At 35.1% G+C, this 22,636-nt stretch overlaps 1 protein-coding gene across 4 annotated transcripts in view; it reads left to right on the top strand.

The window, feature by feature from the left end:
* SH3PXD2A (SH3 and PX domains 2A) overlaps nt 1–9,343 on the top strand; it is a 251,693-nt gene extending 242,350 nt beyond the window's left edge. For all 4 annotated transcript variants that reach the window (XM_070945171.1, XM_070945169.1, XM_070945167.1 and 1 more), the window contains 3 exons: nt 4,036–4,085; nt 4,674–4,793; nt 4,931–9,343. In XM_070945171.1, coding sequence (XP_070801272.1) covers nt 4,036–4,085; nt 4,674–4,793; nt 4,931–6,829 — 2,069 coding nt within the window. In that variant the 3' untranslated portion in view covers nt 6,830–9,343. The remainder of the gene's footprint in view (nt 1–4,035; nt 4,086–4,673; nt 4,794–4,930) is intronic.
* The last annotated feature ends 13,293 nt before the right edge of the window (nt 9,344–22,636 follow it).

Genomic DNA, 22,636 nt, shown 5'->3' with positions numbered 1-22,636 from the left:
TCTTATAAGAACCTCCTTTTTATTATTACCACCACCTATACATTTTTCATTTTTAATCACATTATTTTAATTCTTCTTTTTTCTTTTTCCAGACCTGTCTATCATTTCTTCACTTTCTCACCTGTTAATATATATTTCCTTCCATTTTCAAAGTCTTCAAATTTTGTCCTCCATATGTTATATTAAATCTTTTTCTTATTTTTAATCCGGATAAAATGCATCAGATTCCCTTCTTTTGAGCCTGCGCTAAATTCTTCTTTTGTTCCTGCGCCAATAAATTGTTATTATTCAAATTATAGGAGTTCCATTGTAGTTTCTTTTTCTTTTCATCAACATCAAGCTGCCTGTGGTCGAGAAGATAAAAACCTCCTACACAAATCCCACGACTGTTGTCTGTAAAGTCTAAATTTTCCATAGCAAAAAAAAATTACAGTGTTCCTTTTTAGACCAGAAGGTGTCCCTCTACAATCCACATATTCCATTAGTCATGCAAGTATCCATTTTGTTACAATTATATAACTGTCCAGTTGTTTACTTTTCTTTCGTTGATTTTAAAAGTATCAAATCTTTTTTTTTTAATAAATCCAATTCCAGTTTTAAAATATCCAGACTTTTCACCATGTCTCGATATTTAATTCCATTAGTTTTGTTCTAGAGTTAGTTGTTTGTCAGGTCTTTGTCTCTTTAAAATTACATTTTAAACTTTCCATAGCCCTCTGTTGTTCATCTGCTGTTTTAAGGCTAGGGGTCTTATAGTTAAAAATATTGTTCCAAGCGTTGTTAGAAGCCTGGGTTGGTTGTCACTCACCCGGCTTCAAAATGCTCCATTTCAATCCACTTTCCTCCTGCACATCTCTTAGCCCGGTTGTCCCAGCTTCGTGGCAACCTCTATGGCTGCCACCCCCCTGCCACTGACTCACAGAGGATTCCCTCTGACCTCCGAGGAACTTGCCTGTTCCTCTTGATTGTCCAAGGTTTTCCCCCGCCCCTGCAGGATGGTTCCGGTCCGAAGACCCATCAGCGGCCATTCAGCAGCCAGGGTTTTTGCGGGCTCATCAGAGCCCACTAATTCCCCGACTGTGTCGCCGCAACGCCAAACCAGAAGTCCCTTTTTACTGCCTCTTGAACACATCTGTCCATTCTGATATTTCTCAGCTGTTAATTTTTCCAAATTTAATTTAGTTCTTTTCATTTCATTTCTTCACAAGTTTAAAATCTTAAAATAATAAAAAAAATGAGTTAGTTTGGGCAGTACTGTTCCTTTGCATGCAATAATTTTTTTAACATGTGTAAGATTACATATACTTTATATGGGAATCTGCATCCCAAGTTTATATGAAGTTGAGATATGCATATTGTTCAGCATATGTGTACTCAGAAGTAAGCTGCATATGAATGTGTACTCAGAAGTAAGCCCCGTTTAAGTCTGTGGTAAATTAGTGTAAGATTGTAACTCTAATTCTACAACTCTTCAATAATGTTCTCTTCTATCATTCCTTGGAACATGCTGTAGCTACCGTCCAAATTCTACAGTTCTTAACATTCAGATAGACAGTAAATAAGCTACACACTGTGCCTGGCAATAGTGTGTTATACAAGCTATTGATTACCTTCCTAAACTGTTTTTCCTGTGCTGCTACGTGAATTAAACGGCCATTAATTGTTCATTGTTGCCCATTCTATGCTTTTTTTGTCCCTAGAAGGACTGTCTACATTTGAATTTGAGAGTCGTTTTAAGATTGCTAGTTATTCACATATAGCATGCTTTTGCTCACTCTCTCCTACACACATAACACCCACGCATGCACAGACACACACACACACAAACATATTAGTCATTTCAGGCTAAAGTGATATATTGCTAAGAAACTGCCTAGACTGTGGACTGTAGGTTGCCATCCTACATTCTACCTCAGCATTGATCCTACATCTAATACCTCCAAGATCTAAAATAAACTGCAAGGTTTGGGTATGTAAGAGTAATTACTATTTTTTTGGAAAGGCCCATGATGCCCCCTTCTGATCAGCCAGTATACCGCTTCTTAATATCCAGTTTCCTAGCTTGTTTCCATGAAAGGTATATATAGGCACAAAGCACATAGATTTGTCATATAATCAATCTATTAATCTAATTCTTGAATAAATGGACACAATGGACATAACAGGTAGCACATTCCATATAAAACTAGAAAAGCAATCTATAAGTCTATAGTGAAAAAGCTGCAACTTTTTCATCTGTCAGGACTATTGATTTTTGCATATCTTTCCACAGTGGGGAGTAATCTGTACATATGTAGGTGCATAAGTATGAGCATGCACACGTGCACACACACATACACACTGAGCTCAGCAACAATGCATATGATTTTATCTCCACCCAATCTTAATCCCAAAAAAACTACAGTATTGGAAACAACTTGAAAGAGAGTTGAAATCCATATTAGTAGTCTTGGAATTATTTGTATGTTGAAAGGACTGTATATTTTTTTCATTTTTAGGATATTTATTATTATGGTATTTTATATTTATATTTGCTGTTTTTATATTCTTTTTATCTATTGTGTGCTGCCCAGAGTTGCCTTGGGTGACATAAGTGTCTATATAAATTTAATTAGTAAGTAATAAATAATTGAAATTACTATAGCCATTTTAGACTAGTTTATGGTTTTTGATTGCTTGTCCAGGGAGAAGTAGTGTACCAGCGTTTTAATTTATTAAAACCTGTTAGCAAATTTTGGCAATCAATCATAACATATTTCTGGACTTGTGTCCTTCTGATGTGTTAGCTGAAGGCACTACATTCGAGTCATTCTGCTTTTGTTTTGATAACCATATTCTGGAAAATGATATTTGGAGACTAGTGACCCATTATTGACAGTATTTGGTGGTACACAAGTTAAATTTTGACCTCACATGTGGTTCTACAACTGCATGGAGCTCATAAGATCACGCATAACTAAAATATGGTGTAATTACTATATTAATAAACATTCTTCTTTTTATGTGTATGGAATGAGACTACTAAATCAAACTTCAGTCCAGATAAATACAAGGCATTATTTCTTTGATTTTGGATATAGTGTTTGCCTTTTTGGAACAGACTGTACATTTTTCCACAGATCTGAATCTTGAGGTACAGATGGTCCTCAACTTATGATCATTTGTTTAATGATGATTCAAAGTTATGTGTCAGCGTAAAGCCATCTTGTGCTGCCTCATAGTTGCCATTATGACTTGTCTCAGGAAAAGTGGGTTGTGATCATTCTCAAAGTTGAAACTGTCACACTGATGGTTGCAGTATCTTGCGGACATGTGATTATGACTGAGCAATTAGGGAAGCCAGAGTCACTTAACAATTGTGTTAAGCCATGCAATTATACCACAGCAATGGTAAAAATGGTCATAAAATTTAGCCTGGTTACATGATAACTCTTTTAGCTGCATTGTTTAGCAGTATCCATCTTTGTCCTCCCTAGTAACATATGGAAAGATTCTTTGTCTGTCTGGTAGTGTATCTGTATCTTCTTGTTAGAGAACCTGATCATGGTTATTCTTCTTTGATATTAAGCTTCTTAAATTAAAGTAATATGTTGCATACAGATTTATTTTTTGAAAATTTCCTTGGTACAAAATATAGGAATTAGACTGATAACTTAAAATGGTCAAATCATATTTGCTTTACAAATTTGAAATAATAATACTGGTGTGTTGATTCAAGCTTAAATATGAGGATTGCCTGTTTACTACTTGAACATGTAAAAATAGTAGAATTGTTGAAAAAGCCCATTTTCCCGGTCTACAAGTCCAAGTAAAACAGTACAAGAAATATATTATTATAGTCTATTCTGACACATCCTGTAGAACAGATTCTTTTCATCTGCTCAGGTTTTTTATATACTGTGGCTATTAGAATATTTTTGTATGGGGAAAAATACTTCTGGACTTAGAGTTAATAAACATCTTAGTAAATCACTTTTTACCCTTTTGCATACAATTTTACTGACAATAATTTGGAAATATTCCTTCTTTGTGAAGGTTCACCAAATCTGCGTATGAAACCTCCTCCAAGAAGAGAATCTAGTTTGGTGAGTAGTGATCTTGTTTTTATATTTAAGTCACTAAATGTTTAGTATTACACAAACACGTTGCCTAATATTTAGAGCTTAAGTACAGGAAACCAGCCCTTGGTTTCTCCGCTGAGCAATTAGGGAAACAAGTGGTACATTAATAAGTTAAGTTTTTTTTTATCATAAGGGATCGTATTATGATCTGGGTGTCTGAATTCATTGATGATGATAGTTAGGTAGATCCCTATAAAGTTTTATCGCTAATGTATTGCTAATGATTTTATATGAGGGGTACGAGAACATTAGAGTGTTATTAGAGTATTAGTCAAACTTATTTTGAATCTTTCAGCCAAAGTGCTAAAGTGAAGCTCCAGCTTCATATCCATAAGTCCATGAGTTGGCCACAGTGAGTTGTCCAATTCTGGTTTTGGTTGGATGCACCACTACTGATGTCACATCAGATTTTCTTGCTTAGGGAGATTCAGCAACCACAATTTATATTCATTTGTCTCTTGCAAGTAGATTTCTAATAATTTGATTTTAGATGTCCTCTTTTTGTTCTCTGACATGTTTAATTAATCTCTGTGTCACTGTTTATTGCCACAGGGCTTTCAACTACCTAAACCTCCTGAACCACCATCAGTGGAAGTTGAATATTATACTATTGCAGAGTTCCAGTCTTGTATTGCTGATGGAATAAGCTTTCATGGAGGACAAAAAGCAGAGGTAAGACTAAAATAGGAAATGAGTTAGTGATGCATAGTTGTCATATAGTGAGAAAAAATCAAAGAGAAGCTTGGATTTTAAAAAAATGTATTAATGTTTTGCATCCATAATTAATTTATGATTTAATCCTTCTCTAGGTTATTGACAAGAATTCTGGGGGCTGGTGGTATGTCCAGATTGGAGAAAAAGAAGGCTGGGCTCCAGCATCTTATATTGATAAAAGGAAGAAACCCAATTTAAATAGGCGAACAAGTACTCTGACCAGGCCCAAAGTTCCTCCCCCTGCTCCTCCTAATAAAGTAAAGGATTCTGAAGAAGTAACAGCTGCTAGTACCACAGCTTCAGGCGATGGCCAAGATTCCCCACACAAGCAGAGATATGAGGAACCAGAGTATGATGTGCCTGCCTTTGGCCATGACTCAGAATCTGAGCTGAGCCAAGGAGAAGATGGTAACTCAGACAGAAGCTCATTCCACCTTCCAAAACCTTCCTCTGGATCATCTCTCCAAAGAGCAAAATTTCGAGTTGGAGAGTCTTCTGATGATGTGACTCATGAAGAGGAAACAATCTATGAAAATGAAGGTTTTAGATCTTACATAGAAGATGCACTGTCAAGCAAGGAATCTAGTGGAGATTCTGATTCTCGAAGTTCCTCACTATCTTTGATCCAAAGAAATTCTCCACATTCACTTTCTCCTAAATCCTCCTTTCTGAAGCCCAAAAATATTCAAACGAACTTTGGGAAGTCTCATTACAGTCATAATGAGGAGACAAAGCCAAGATCAGCCTCAGATGCTGGCCTAAGTAGTATACCCAAATCAAGCACAAAAAGGGATACTGGAGAGCTCATGTCTAGCAGAGCAAAACCAATGGTGAGGCCAAAACCATTTCTGAACAAAGCAGATTCTCAAAGTCAAGAAATGATGAACATCAGTACTCTACGTCATCATCTGAGACCAACTGGGCAACTCAGAGGTGGACTTAAAGGTTCAAGAAGTGAGGAGTCTGAAAGTCCACCTCAGGCAATTTCTGGAAACTCAGAAGAATCTTTCAGAAGAAATTCTGCAGAATTCATTACATCCCCTTCCCATACCTTATTTTATGCGAGTCAGCTAGCCAAAACAGAGAATGAAAGCAACCCCTCAAAATGTCTGTATATAACTACTGATTCTTATCAAAAAGTTCAAGATTCTGAAATCAGTTTCCCTGCTGGAATAGAAGTGGAAGTATTGGAAAAGCAGTCAAGTGGATGGTGGTATTTGAAATATGGAGAAATAGAAGGGTGGGCTCCTTCTCATTATCTGATGCTTTTTGATAACCAGCAACAAGAAAACACCTCCAGTGGAGGAGATGCCACATCCAACATATCACAGGCTAGAAACAGAAGAAATGAAAGCAAATCCAATAGCTTGGAGAAAATAGAGAAGAAGGTCCAGGCACTGAATACTATCAACCAGAACAAACGAACAACACCCCCTATTCCTAATAAGCCACCTGGTGGCTTTTCCAAAACATCTGGGCCTGTCAAATTGCGAAATGGAGTTAGACAGCTAGCAGTGAGACCACAGTCAGTGTTTGTTTCCCCACCCCCCAAGGATAATAATCTGCCTTGTTCCCTGCGTAGGAATGAGTCTCTTTCTGCCACAGATCATTTGAGGGCTGTACGTCGTAATTCATCTTTCAGTGCTGCCCAATCCCAAATGAATGAGTCTAAAGTAAAACATGATAGTCGATTGGGCTCTGAAGGGTCAGATAATGCCTCTTACATACCAACTGACCGCAATGGACTTCCAGTGTCCACTGTCAGGCCCAAGCCCATTGAAAAATCCCAGTTCATTCATAATAACCTTAAGGATATTTATATCTCCATTGCAGATTATGAGGGAGATGAAGAAACTGCTGGGTTTCAAGAAGGTGTCTGCATGGAGGTATTGGAAAAAAACCCAAATGGCTGGTGGTACTGCCAGATCATGGACAACAGTGGGAAACCATTTAAAGGCTGGGTGCCCTCAAATTATTTGGAAAAAAAGAAATAGTATTGCAATGTATTTAAATTCATTAATTTATATTTCCCTATGATGTACATTTGGAAAAAGGGAAAAGATACACAGATGTATTTCCTTTACACTATTGTACATACACAGGATAGTTCAGTTTTGCTTGTGGCCCAGAAAGTCTGCCATCTTTTAGGATATTTTGAAGAAATGGTCTCATTCTGCAAGTATCAAGAAAATACAGCTGGAATTAATGCCCTTTTATTTTCTTCCCCCCCCCACAAAGATGCACATCAGGATACATTACCCTATCTCCTGATTTTACTCAGAAACCAAATGTGTGCCTTTCACATTCTAGTTTGGAATTATGGGTTTACTTGGGATTGATTGGGAGTTTGATGCCAAACCTAAACGTGTTTTATAAAAAAAAAACAACCTCTGCTTGTTCATTTCTCCCATGTGATGTGGCCATAAATAGTATTTGGTTGATCCCCCTTCACCCAAGATGTGTGGGGAACAGAGCAAGTGGAGAAAATTTTCAAGAAACCATCACTCAACGATTGCATTCTGGTCTCTAGATTGAAGATCTGAGAAGGTTTTTTTTTTTTTTTTTCCTTCCTGGTATTGGATTTGAATCACTTATTGTTCTGTTTCCTCCAGTACTATCCACCCTGGTTTTTTCTCTTCTCGTATTCCTTACTTGTCAGCTGGGTCAGGAATGGGGAGTGATATTTTTTAAAAAGTTATTAGTGGACTTTGAAGTGTAATCCAATTTTATGCAGTTCCCTAATGTTTATAAACACTCTAAAACTAAGAGTTGCACACAATCTCTTCTGCACACTAGTTTCAACTTCAATGATTTCCTTTTGTGGCCTTCTGAATAATATGTACTGCAATTATTTTGAGAGTAATTGCCAGGCAACTCAGTTATTCAGAGTTTCGGATATCAACTAAGAATTAATCAAGTTTCATCCAGATCCAAAGATGAGAAGAGGAAGGCCCGTAGTGCAACCTCTTCTCTTTTTGTTGGGTTATGGCCTGTTATGGCTTGACTTGGCTAGTTTTCTGAGGGCACACCTTTCTCAAACATCTGCTTCTTCTATTCTTAGTCTCTATCTTTTGGCTGTGGCAGAGTTGCACTGGGTTGCACATGCCCTGCTTTCACCATGGCATTGGTATTGCTGTGCTGCCCTTTATCCTAAGCCATGGACTCCCTGCTCTTGTAGTCCTGGAGGGAGGAGTGGAGGGAAGTGCGTAGTTCCATCAGAGAAACCATTCAGATGCTGCTTCTCCTCTCACTGTGCTACTGTCAGAATCAATTGTATGGGTTCTATGTGTGGCTCCTCACCATGTCCATTATGTGAAATAAGACAGTTCAAACCAATAGAACTTTCCTCAACAGATCGTGGCAAATTAGCATTACTATCACAAAGAGAAAAATAAAAATGACAGAACTGAGTTGAGCTAACTATGTGTGCCGCACTGAAAAAAAAAAAAAAATTGCTTCCACACAATGGAACATTGTCTGGCTTCTTTTGTTATGAAGAGAAGGGTTTGGCATGTTTACAAGATTTGTATCACCAATGTGTATGAACAGACAGGAACATGAAAATCACTGCATGTAAGGAGGCAGTTGCCCAATCCAGCACACTGTATGTTTGTGGGAAATTATTTATTTTCTTCCTTGAGTACTTCACAGAGAAGAATGTGGTCCATCCCGAATTAGTTTCATGTTGCAATATAAAAGAAGAGTGTCAAAATAGGTGCTATGTGTGCACATCTGAATGTTGACAGTTCATCAAGTTTCTCTTCATGTCCAATCAATGCCAATTCTTACCTGGCAGAGAAGCGTCTATATTTTCAAAGTCAGAATGGGAATGAGCAAAAGCCATGGATGTTACCAACTGCATTCTTCGTTTTAGTTAATATATGAGCAGGAAGGGAGAGATTTTTATTAGTAAACACCAGCCTTCTGAACAAGTCTTTTTTTAAGAACAACAGTACACATTATTTTGTTCTTCTCGCTTGGATGTTAGCTTTGTACTGATAGCTACTGTCAAAGGATGATTGAACAGAGGACCATTAGACTGGAAATGTCACAAAGCAGGAATTCTGTACTCATGTATCCTCTTTTGCCTTTTTATTTATGATTTCAGATGCTTTTTTAAAAAAATGAGATTTTGTGGAAAAGCATAAAGATTAAAACCACTGGGGTTTGTGCAAAGGCTTTGGGTACAAAGTGTGTTTATATTTTGATGCATTTTCATTTACTAGCCTTACAGTGAACTTTGTAATTGGTAAACAACAGCAACAACACCAGAAGGCCTTTATTTAAACAATATGGAAATCAGACCACAGATTTATTGCCACTTTGAAGCCCAATATTTTATATGGAAAATGAAGAAAAAGAGTTGGGATTTTTAGGGAGAAAATATTAAATAATCTGGTTATCTCCAGCCACAATCTTACATTCTACCACTAGAAGATGAAAGAATCGGAAGATTTTTAATAAGGTCAAACTCATTTTTTTTCTGAACAATTAAAAATTAAGCGTATTTTGAGATGTTTTAGTTTTCTGAAAATTACATAATTATCACTTGATTCTTGCCTCTTTTGTTTTTTTGTTGTGTGTTAGTTACAAATATTACATTATAAAAATAACTTGAGGGATTGATTTCCACGTCTTGTGTGATTGATGCCTTTCAAGCTGATCTATTACAGCGCGTCATCATTGCTACTCTCCATGCTTCTACAGTGAATAGCATGGAAGAAAAGGCTTGGTGATGAAGAGGAAACCCAACAGGCCTCTGTAACCTCAATGATAATAAACTTCATTAGGAGAAGACAGGTTTCTACACCACAGTGCATTTGAAAATGGTGTGGTTTTGCCCAAAGCAAATGGGGGCTTTCCATGAGGCTTTACATCTCAAGTGTTTCCTCATATTTATGTTTTGTTAAAAAGTAAGCAGCAATTTAAGTGACTGCCAAAGCTGCTTGAGTTTAAAATAGTATTATTTTCTTCTGCTGGACAGTATTAAGTAGAGCAAAATCATCAAGTTATCTGCTAGATTGCAGTACTAATATTAGTGATTTAGCAACACATATTAATGTTTATGATTTTAAAAAAAAAACAATAATGATGACGAAGTGGTTCATTATTTTTGAATTAATGCACTTTAACCATTTTAAACCAAAATGCAGGAAAATAAGTGCATTATTTAAAGATGCAGTATAAATTGTCATTTTAAGAACATCTATTTATTAAAATAATTTATGATTATTTAAAATTTGTACTATACAGTTTTGTTCCAAAGATGCCATCATCTCTTGGGAAAGCTAAAAGTACAGCTCCCAAAAATCCTGCACTGAGCCATCAAGACTCTTCAAATACAGGAGATTCAGGTAGCCAGAATCAAATTTTTGCCCAAAAAGGGATCGGTATTTCTTGTTGTACAGAAGCAAATTGGTATGTAGTATTCTTGATAATCTCAGCACTGGGGAATTATGTGTACAGAATTGAACCAAAAAGGATCAAGAGATTTTGAAAATTATCTTTTACAGATTCCCTAAAAAGAGCAACCATTTCCAGTCACATTGGGATTAGTGGTAGATCTCTCTTTTTAGTGCTACCCAGCCTTCAGCCATCCTTTTGCTGCATCTGCAGTTTTTCGGGGCAAGAAAGTCACTGAGTTCATTTTGAGTCTAGAATGCTTCTGCAAATTCTTAAGAAAAAAAGTTTTAACATAAATATGATTTGCCCATACTTTCAGTAAGAGGAATAGCTTTCCATATTGTTCTCTTTCATAGCTGCATTTTTTATGCAACAGTAATATTGAATTGGCACATGTAAGGGCAGGTTTCTTAAAGTGCCTCTTTATAATTAGAACAGTTATCAGTCAATAAATCAATTTGCATTTCATGCATTATAAAAGTGAGCCTTGATTTGTCCTATAAAACTGCCCCAATGATATAAAAAATTACATAAATATAGTTGGATAGATAGTTTTCTGAGCTAAACTAGTTTATCATTTTTTAATTGTAAAACTTTATGTACGTATGTGTCACATCTCTAGAAGCTTTATGCAGGGCACGTTGTAGTTGGTTTTATGGTACATGGAAGTAATATCTAGGTTCAAATACAGGGAGAAAGATAAAGGGCACTACCAAGCACCTTCTTAATTTAGTCAGTTTCACTGTTTCCCGCATGTAATCTATAACTTGCCCTTGTAAATATTAGGAATGTGTTTAGGGATTGGAGAATTCAAATTTCAGTGCCGGGCCAATGCTCGAAGAAGTACATTGAAATCCCACTCACAAGGGCTGTAGCTTTCCCTATCAAAATATTATCCGCTAATTCTAAAATTATTTTGATCATAAGGCTGATTTTTTTAAAAAAAAAACTATATTTTAAAACTGTACTTTCAAAATAATCTAGATCTCAATTTTTAAATATTCTGGGGACTAATTGAATATTAAACCAAAGATTGTACTCTTAGACAAGAGTGGCTTCTGGTCATTTCCTGGTTCTTTAAATTGCCTTGGTTTTCAACAAAAACAACTCAAAATGCAGGTTGATATTTTGACAAAATCCAAACAATGAAAAAAAATTTTCTGCTGTATACTGCAACTTTAATAATAATAATGAGCACTTCTGAATTCGTTATTGCGGATTTATATAATGCCTGAAAAAAATACTCTTGCTTTTTTTTCTTAATTTCTACATTTTGGTGAGTTAAGTTTAAGGAATAAGTTTAAAGCTTATTCTTTTTTAAGTACATATATTTTAATACCCCAAATAATATAAATTAGGATTGTAATGAGTTCCCTCACAAGATGTGGTAGTAAGCTTGGCTTACCACAGGTTTTTTTTTTTTACAAATATGAAACCGTTCTATTTTACTGAATCCATTCATTCAGCAGGGGAACAGAAGTATAGATTGAGAAAAACCAGTCTAAGTATTCCTAGGGTTCATGGAATTAGTTTTACAATTATTTGACTTTCTAGAGCAGTGTTTTAGAAAATTGTGTGGATTTCAACTCCCCTTATTCCCTAGCCAGCACTGGCTGGGGAGTTCTGGGAGCAGAAATTCACACTTCTTAAAGTTGCCACATTTGGACAATAGTGCTCTAATGAAATCTACCTTTCTGAAAAAATAGGCTGTTTAATTTTTTAACAGATTTGTGTCCCATTGATAGAAGCTGAAACAAATAAACAACTGCACATACATTTATCCTGCGGTAGCAACTACATTTGTTCCAGTGAACTGATTCCAAAAGCAACACTGAACATTTTGACGATGGCATTATAGAATTGTGCTTTTTAGAACTACTTTTGAATATTAGAATAGCTTATTTTAATTTAAAATTATACTTATTGCTTCTCTCCATTTATAAAAAAAAATTGTTACTGCTTTTTGTCATTTATGAAAAATGGAAGGGAAACTGGTAAATAATTATTTCATTATTATTAGTATTTACTAGCATTACTATAGCAATAGTAATATTTAAGTTTAGATCATCTTGAGTAATTTGTTCATTATATATTTTTTAATTATTGTTACATTTTATCCAATATTTGCATTCTCAGTGTAGTATCCAAATAGAGGATCAGTGCAATATTGAAAGGGCAAAAACAGGTCCCTCATCCAGGACTTGAAGTGGATGTACAGTGTGATTTTAAACATCTGTCATTTTTTATTATGCACTCTTAAGTAAAAAAAACATGAGAATTGAGGAAAGTTGAACAAAGCAGAAGTAAGCAGGAAGTGGATGAAGAAAACGTTTGGAAAAAATGGCTGTGTAACTTTGATATTTTATCAAAGTTTATCACATTCAAATAGAAGTATGACATCTTGTTGGTTCCTGGCTGTTCAGCTGTCCCTTTTCTTTGCAATGTTCAGTATTCTTCCATCTTTTTTTGTAGCCGTCTGCACTCTTTAACTTAAGCAGAAGTTCCAAATTCTTATCTGATTTACATTGATGTCAGAGGAATTTACTCCTGAATTGATATATAGGTGCTGTTTATCATGCTATAGAAGCATGAAATAGATCCTGGAGCCTGGACAGAAGTTGCCACACTGAAGGCATGTTGACAAAGGGCACTTGCTGTTTAAGTCTGCATGAAATACAAGAAGTAAATGCTTGAAATAGAGTATGTCTGTATTGCATGGTATTTTAATAGTCTATTCCAGAATTAGACTATTTAAAAACAGAAACTTCTATGACAGTGGTCCCCAACCCCCGGTCCGCGGACCGGTGCCGGGCCGTGGAGTACCTGGCACCGGGCCGCGCAGCGGCCGGGGGACACGAACGCTGCAGCGCAAAGGCTCCTGGGCCGTGCGCAAAAGCTCCTGGGCCGTGCGCAAAGGCTCCAGGGAAGAGAGCCCCGCGCAGGTACGCACGTGTGGCCCAAAGCCCCCACCCCTGCGCGCGCTCAGCGGGCCACGGTAAAATTATCAAAGGCTGATTGGTCCGCGGCGATAAAAAGGTTGGGGACCACTGTTCTATGAAGTTGCAGTTTGATCTCTCCTTTCTTAAAAGAAGAAAAGATTCAGAACTTTATTAACCCGTCATCACTAAGGTAGCATATAAATAAAGTGGCTGGATGAAAGTATTTCTGGCTTTATTGAAAATAAAATGCCTATGTTCAGATGCTTGACATTAACACTTGATGAAAATTATCTTAGCCATTTATCTAATTCATCACATTGAACAGTGAAATGTCAAATATACATACAGAGCCTGAATTATAAGTCAACCTTTCCAGAAGCAACAGTTTTCAGAAACTGGGACATGTCTATACTATGTGAAATTAGAAAATCAAACTGAGGTCTGAATTTCACTATCACTGAATTTTTCCCCAAAGAATGTCCTTTTCCCATTTAGAAGTCATTTTTTAATATATAAATAATTTTATTGAAATTTTTAATAAAATGTGTTTTTCTTAAATATATTTCTATAAACAATGCAAGCTTTTTAAATGGAATATGAATAAGGAGAAAATAGTCTTACAACTTAGCCACTTCGTATCTACTGGATATCTTATTTTAACACAGGAATACATAACTTAACAAAATAACCTCTCTAGAATCACATTTGTAAATTAAGGAAGTGATAGCAAGGATGCCTTTCTCCATGCTATCAGTGTCTTGCTAAAAGGAACATTGCTTCTTGTTTTTATATTCTCATTGATTACTTGAGTGCAACGGACTCCGGTTAGGTTTGCTTTTAGAATATTCTAGTTAACATATTTTTTAGTCTGATCAAATTCAGACTCTGCACATGCAAAGAAAATTTGTGACTTTAATAATACCTTTAATATCAATCATAGATTGCTGCTAAATAGTCAAAATCACATCTCAGAAAATCCAGCCATATATTTTATGGCTAAATCAGGGGTCCTTTACATAATCTTAGGTCTTTAACAGGTACAAATTGGTGAAGCATAAGTTTCTTTGTAAATATTTTTTCAGGAGGATTGTGGGGAAGTAGTTTTAAGTTTTTAGTAAACATGTACAGATTAATGGGAAGTACATGAAAAGCTTATCAGGTTCCAAAATTACCTTCTAGACCAGATTACTGCTGGTGTCTCAGTTCATCTAGTTAATTGTAAATTCTAAATCAAGGATGTAGGAATCAAGTGACCTTTTTCAAGCATCCTTGGAAGTCCATGAATTAGTCCAGTTCCTTTCATTGATATTCCTCAGCCTCCACTTGGTTTTTAGAACACCAAATTGGAGAACCCTCAGTTTTTGCGAGGGGCTTGTACAAATTGTGTTAAGTAAAGTAGCAGGACAACAGTTTCACTGAATTCAGATCCTCACTTTGGGGACAGAACAGCCCAATCTGATTTTACTCAAAGAAAGCCCTGTTCTCAGGGTGATAAAATCATTTAGGCCTAGCAGAAACAGAAGCAAATACATCTGTGCCTTTAAATTTTCTAGATGGGCTGGCCCCGTGAAGTGTTTAAATTGTTTGTAGAGTGCACTTTTTCAGGAAAAAATGAACAGAAAGTTTCACACTGTTGAAACGTGTTTTTGTACATGTTCCACATCCAACACAACAGCTACTACTGCCCTGTGTTGAGACACCTGTTTATTATGACACCAAGTTGGAGGATAGATGTAGTATTCTTTAATGGTCAGAAATAACTGGATTGTGACTGAGGAAAGGCTAATTGGATTAAATAAAAAAAAATGTTTCAAAAATGAGTTAATATGCATATATACATCATTCTCTCCCCCGTCCAAGTGTTTGATTGAGTTCCTTTTATGTGTATTTGTGTGATGTTTTCCCCATTCAGGTACTCCTCAACTTATGACCACAATTATACCCAAAATTTCCATTGTTAAGTGAGACTTTTGTTAAGTGAGTTTTAACCCAATTTACAACCTTTCTTGCAGCAGTTGTTAAGTAAAACACTGCAGTTGTTAAATTAGTAATGGTAATTAAGTAAATCTGGCTTTGCTTGTCAAAAGGTGATCACATGAACCTGGCACACTGCAGGTGTCATGAATACCTGCCAGCTGCCAATTTGAATTTTAATCACGACTACAGGGATCAGCAACTGTCATAAGAGAAAAAGATCATGTCACTTGTCAGTGCCATTGTAATTTTTGTCAGTAAATGAATGGTTGTAAGTTGAGGACTAACTGTATTGTCAAATGTGATATTTCTATATTGTCTGTGATAACTTAGTTAATGAATGCCTATAATTGGAAGAAGTAATGTCTTACATTTGGAGGAAAAAATGATTTGAAAATGGCATGACCATTTAACCTTAGTATTTAGACTAAGGGACAATGCATGGTTCAAAAGAAGTGAATAATCAGAAATGAAAGATAAAGCCAGATGTTGCCCTCACATTTCGTAGCATTTTAAAACTTGCTTTGCAAAACTGCAGTTATATATTTGGTTGTATAAAACCAAAACGTGCAAAAAAGTGACCATCTTACTTGTTTAAAAAGTTCTAAAATTAAGAGAATAGTAAGATATGTAAGGATCTAAAAGCTTGAAGAAAACAAATTTTATTCTCTTTAATATAAAACAAATATTGAAGCTGTTTTTTTAGCATGAAGTAAGTCATTGGAATTTGCTGTCATATGGTTCAGCACAGGAAGTAACTTCCAATGAATTAATAGAAACCAGTGCTGTCTTTCTAATGGGCTTATTGTGATTGTTGTTATCTAGAATAAAAAGAATGTAATTATTAGAAGTCTGAGAAGAGTATGTTGACAAGGAGATGTTAAAGGATGTATGGCTGGTCCTTGAGCTGTGTGGTCAAGATGGATGGTGGAGGATGTGCTTAATGTTGTTTGGTTAATTTCCTGAGAAAGATCATTTTTTTAAGTTAGAATAGATATTGGTTTATAGTGAGGTATTTTGAGTTGTTTGCATTAAGAAAGGATCAAGAAAGGAATCTTATTTGGAGTGCACTTTGGGGAACAAGAAAAAAAAAGCTCAAAGATATTCACTGTTTTCAAAAGTAGAAGAAAATAGTTAAGTTGAAGAATATTAGATCCTTACATATTATTCTTTTTTATGCAAAATTGTTGGTCACATTGGTAAGAGCCATTTGGGGGAACAATTTACATGAGTGCAAACTAGTCATTCTGTACAAAGACATTGGTCAGCCATAAATTTATTACACTAACCTATATAAAACAAACTGGCAGCAAAGGATAATGTCTATTTAGACTGCTAACTGGAATTAAAGGTGTAAAACTAAATTGTATTAGTTTGAATATAGATTAATCATACCTAAAGGTCAAATGCTCCTTTCTAAGAACAGTGTCAGTCTTTAATTTCCAAAAATGGAATTTGGATAGGGGTGAAGTTTTAACCAAAAATGTTGCATCTTTTTACAGTTTCGTGCTGCAATATTCATTGGCATCTATGTACTTGATTATTATTGAAATATGTAAAGTTTTTTTTTCTGGTAGGCACCTGGCACTAGTATTGCTTGGCAATTAAGTTGATTTGTCAGTTTCAGTCATTGAAAAGTAGGCATTTGGGCACATGTTTGGCCCAACTTTCTATTTTTTAATGATTTATGTTTCATCTTTTCGGGGTGCTCAATTGGAATTTGCAGGAATGGAATGGTGGAGTAATTGTGGAAATGTTGCACAGCATGAAATATAGTCTTGTGCTCATCAGGGTATCTGAGCTGGATAAAGTCTGTATTATGCAAGCTTCAGTACAATAAAAATACTACATACATGCAACGTTTAAAAAAAAAGTGAGGTGCCAACTGGACAAAAATCCAGGAAAGCCCTTAGAGGTACTTGGTGAATAGGTAAATTAAGAGCTGTGCTTCCAAAATCCCTTGTTATATCTTAACTAGTGAATACGAAGGCACAACTCTCAGGTCATATGCAGTGATTACACTGCAGCTTTTTCATTCATACAGGAAATCATTTAAAGGCACTTCCAAGAGAATCTAGTCTGCAGCCTCTCTTGTTTTATTCCCAGGTTCTTGCAATGTAAAACCATAGTACAATATTAAATGTCTCACAAGACAGAACTTGATAACTAACTATACCTCACAGTGATCTCCCAGTTTACTCATTGCTTGGACCAAAGGTGGTGCTAATATGAACTTTAATTTTTATATTTATGTTTTTTGTTGTTGAGTTTTACCTGTGTGTATATTTGTTTGTTTTTAAAATCAAAGACTTAATGTCCTGTTTAATTAAAGAAGATTTTACCCTTGGAAAAAGATTATTTGAAACCCATAAAAATTATTTGCGATTTAGACATTACTGTGTGTTTTAACTGGCCATACTTCTTTTTTTTTTTTTAAGGGAGGAATAAAGCATATCCTTCAAATGATTACAAATTGTATTTCTTTTTATTATTTACAATTATTTACATTATGTTTGCTGTGTCAGAAGGGTTAAAGTTTTTATTCCTTCAACTATGTTCCAGTTATTAGCGAACTCATTTCTTCTAGCATTAAAAAACTATAAACTTGTTACAAAAACGTCTTAATATCTCCACTTTAACATCCAAGTGATTTCTTAATGAATTATCAACATCACCTAAAACTTTTAATTTACAAAACTTTTTTAAAATCTTCAAGTGACATCTAGCTAACTTTTGGGCTGAGAAGCTAAACAAGGTTAGTACTAGTAAAAACATAGATTGGATAATCAAATATCAGGGAGTATTTGAGGGAGTTACTTGAGGGAATAAAATATTTTTAAAAATCCTCTTAGAAGAGTCATTTTCCATCTTACATTGTTGAGCCCGTGAACCCACCAAGAGTCAAGCTTGACTTGAAAATACTTCCCTTATATTACATAAGTCATTCATAGCAGGTAGAACTTTCAGATGGGGTTATCATGTCATGGGGAATCTTCTTGAAGAGGGCAGTGTGCATGGAAAGGATCTTTAGAAATCTTCAAAACCAATATTTTTAAAAGTAATTCAGAATTATTTATTTTCTTAGTGGCATCTTACATGAGACAATGGTAGGAATATGTGAAGCTACCTTTTCACTTTTAACGATTCCTCTAACTCTGATAAAAGTATTTTTTCTAGCACATGTGAAGATTTGGGGAAATTTATTTTTCTTTGCAGGTGTAACTTGTACATTTCTGAAGGATTAATTTGCCCTTCACCAAAGGCTAGAAATAAGATTATGACAGCCTGTAACTGCAAGGTGTGGTGTATCTGAGAGTACATTCCAAAGTTTTGGGATCTATTTCAGGATTGGAGAATTTAAGTAATTATATTGAATCCCATGAAATTTCATACAGGATTGTGGCACTCTGGGTGAAATATCTATTCCCTACATTTCATGGAATTTGGCTAATCTCTAGCTACATCTGCCTCTCCCAGGATGCTGTTGAGGTCGACTAGAAACATTAGAATATCCACAGACTTAAGTTAATTCTTGATCTATTTGAATAAACTTGGTACTATAGAATATTATATAAGATTAGAATCTTATATTTATAAAATATAAGACTTGGTGTTCACTCATTACACAAGAACGTTTTGTGTATAATATGGCTCAATGGCTGTGCACATTTCAAAATTCTGAGAATTGATTAAAGCAGCCCTATAATTTTTTTCAGTTTAAAAGATATAAATCAGTAGTACCTCTGTAAAAGTTGTATTGATTTTAATGAATACATTCTTGACATTTTTATAAAAAATAAGACTGCTTTAATGAATAGCATAGAATTCAAAAAATGAATATGCTTACATTTCCAAAGGACTTATGTCAAATAATTTTTGAAGCATGCACTGTATGGTGCTGCCAGTTATTTATATACTGACATATGGAGAGCAAAATATTTTCAATAGAAAGGATTATCTAAGATTCCACCAAAAAGCTTTGTTGTTTTATATATACCAATGAATACAGATCTATTCTTTGCATATACATTGTCAACAGTCCAAAACATATTTTAAAATAAAGTTTTCACATTGTCAGTCATTGGTGAAGTCTGAGAAAAGCCAGTTCACTTCTGATTACATATGGGGAGAAACAAGCTTTCTCCTGGTATCTTAAATATTCATATAGTAGATTTATTATGGCATAGGGGTTTTTTTTTTGATGCAATCTTCAATTCAGATGATGCATACCACAACCTTAGTCCACAAAAGTACATCTTTATCTAAACAAAAACAATTTAACAAATAAATAAAATAGTACATCCAGGTTTAGTCATGCTTACATAAATCCAGTGAAAATAACTCGGAATGAGTGTATACATGACTAATTTATATGCCTGATTCAATCCAGAGTGTTGTAGCATCTTGGAGACCAACACATCAACTACTTATTTAAAGGTTTTATTCATGGAAATGTTCTGTAGTTCTCACCTAGTCTATCTATGTGTTACAAATATGCAGCAACAAAGATATTCATTGCTCAGTAGGTGATAGTTAACACATAATAGCACAAATGTAATTCCCAATTATTTAGGACTAAACTACATACTGAATGTCATGCAACAGATTTCACCCAAAAGCTATTTTTTCAATTAGGTTAAATTGGTTTAATTGCAATCTGCCGTGCAGTTCTGATGATTTGTGGTATAAAATGTAATAATTATTTTTAAAATCTCCAAGCTGCTATTCCAAAAATTGTAATACTTAGCATATGTTTAAACTAAACTAGCATATTATGGAAAGAGAAGGTATAATATCAGTTTTTAATGGTAATCCCTTTAAGAGAAACTAACCAACAGTTAATCATTTCCTTCCATATGTTTTTCTTTGAGAAAAAAATCAAGATATGTGCCACATATTCTATATGTAATAGATAGTTTGTCCCTTCATTTTCAAACATTTTTATCAGTAATTCTGAATGTCATATGCCAATCATTAAAATAACCACTAGATGGTAGTGATTCAACATTAATGTTTGCATTGTTATTTCTTGCCTGTTCTGTAGGTTTTATGCATGAAGTGAAAATATGTGGCAGGAATTTTAAAGAAACCAGATGATAAGCATGGGGAGAGTGTCAACAACTCACAAACTGGTTGTAAGCTTAAGTAAAGTGCACAATAAGATTAGTCAATAGGCTCTTGGACATGAGGTATAAGAAAAGAGCAATACTGAGAAATCCTTAACAGCATGATGTCTAACTGCACATTGCAGAAACTTTGTTAAAAGGTAAGGAATGCTAATCTTGTTCATGCATGGCTGGAAAACCATCTAAGGTGCTCAAAATATACTGCCTTAAGTTATATAGTAGAGAAAGGCAATATCAGTGGGATGTCTTAGTTTTGCTTCAGAAGGCCACAAACCAGAGGATGTTCAGATCCTCAAAACAACTTAGCTAGAATTAGTTCTGAGAGGAAATACATTTATTAAAAAAACAAAAATGAAACTTTACCCTAGACACCTTTACACAGACTTCCTCATGTATAGATATTATTTATCAATATATTAATTTCTACAGAACACCAAACCATGCAGTTCAAATATCTGCTCTTGATTTGTCAAAGTGATGATAAATGTCTTAGTCTATAAAATTTAGATATGTAGAAAGTAATCAAAATGCCGTCACATATATGTTGTTCTACTAGAAGCATTATCTTGTTAAGAAAGAAAACCTCCAAAAATGTCATTTTTACAAAACAAAAATAAGACTCTTTATGCCTCGGAAATAAATTAATTGAAAATAAACTCCCATTAAAAAATTGCCTCTATATTGTACTTTCGCCTGAAAATCCTTACTCAATGAAAGACAATTCAAGGGCTCCAAGCACCATAGACCCCACCAGTACCTCACAATTTACTCTGTGGCTTCTTATTTTTCTGAAAGTGTGTGCCCAATAGTCACAGCAACCATAGACTTTAGTTCCATACTTCGTGGGCCTTTCAGGAAAAAAATGCAAATACATGTGTATGGAATCAAGACGTGACTAGACAGTAGGGACAATTTTCAGCTCCTTGAAATTTTGTGATGTGACACCTGTGCACGCAAATACCTGCACCTATGACCAGGTAACATTACATGGAGCTCTCTGTACTCACAGGCTCTTCCCATGACACTTACTTACCTTGTACGTCACAAGCAGCCCACATCTGCAATTCCACAGATTACCTAAATCAACTTTATTTACAGCTATGCAATTGTCACACTGAATAGAACAGATTTTTATATCTGTCTTGAAAACACAAACATACGAATAAATAAAGCATTTAAAAGTTGAAATGTTCTTGTCAATGACATTAAATCACAGGAATTATTTCAGATTTTACACAGGGACACAGAGGCAAAGAAATCAAACTGAGTTTACTGCTGTTCTTGTGTAATGCTCCTCTCCCGCACAAAAAGCCTTTGCTTCATCTTCCTTTTTGGCTCCTCTTAGCTGTCCACCTTTGGTCATCAGTATATAAAGTTCTACCTTTATAATAATGGTTAAGAGAAGAGTCCCTATTTTCTAATACTTCTTTCTCTTCGCTCCCAAGTACCATCCTGAGCTAGTTTTTTTTCCATGCGAATATATTTTTGGTTTCCATGTGCAAAAACGATGCTGATGGAGGGGAGGTGGAGAAAAAGCAGCTTAATAGACAAGGTTCTTAGGAACTGGGTTCTGATCTATATGTGCGCATGTGAGAAAAGCAGAGGGATCTACTATTTTCCTGTGATTCTGTTCTGTGAGCATTTGCGGTTGGAATTTCTGGTGATTATTCTCTCCCATGCTTTCTTGGAACAAACAGCCACATGACTCTGGCAAAAAGCCGAACTGATCTTAAATTATATAATAGAGGAAGGCAATATCAGTGGGATATGTTAGTTTTGCTCCAGAAGGCCACAAAACAAAGCATGTTCAGATCCTCAAAGCAACTTGGCTAGGATTAGTGTCTAGTATAAGCTCTTCCTACCTTTTGTACCTTTGGATTCTTTTTTAAAAAGTCTTTTAAAAATATGTTAAGATATTTACAGGGGATATTGGTAATTGGGGGATTAATGTTATTTTTAAGGGGGAAAAACAGGCCATAGTTTCAAGTCAAAACAATCTTTCCTTATCTCTTAATTATTATGGTTGCAGGCTTACAAGCTGGCAATTTTTCTTCAACATAGGTATTTACAATGTTTGCTTTAGTGTGATATAATTAGTACAATAAGCTAAACAGAAGGAATTGAATTGAACCACACTATTAGACAAGTGGTCAAGAAGACATTTTTATAAAATATTGAAGAAATTTAGGGATCAGTGAATAACAAGTTGTTAACAATTGGTATTTCAACTGTTTACAGGGAGAGAACAAAATTAATTAAACCAAGGTTTCTTTCCCTTGGTGTCAAACAATTTTGGATTGCCTTATGTTACTAACATCCCACTTTCTTTAAAAGAGACAAATGCTAGTGGGCAAAAACC

This window comes from Pituophis catenifer, unplaced genomic scaffold (assembly GCF_029215685.1).
Source record: "Pituophis catenifer annectens isolate HBS135680 unplaced genomic scaffold, rPitCat1.0.hap2 SCAF_6, whole genome shotgun sequence".
Lineage (NCBI taxonomy): Eukaryota > Metazoa > Chordata > Lepidosauria > Squamata > Colubridae > Pituophis > Pituophis catenifer.
Note: the sequence above shows the minus strand (reverse complement) of the source record. Positions and strands in the feature narration are given on the sequence as shown.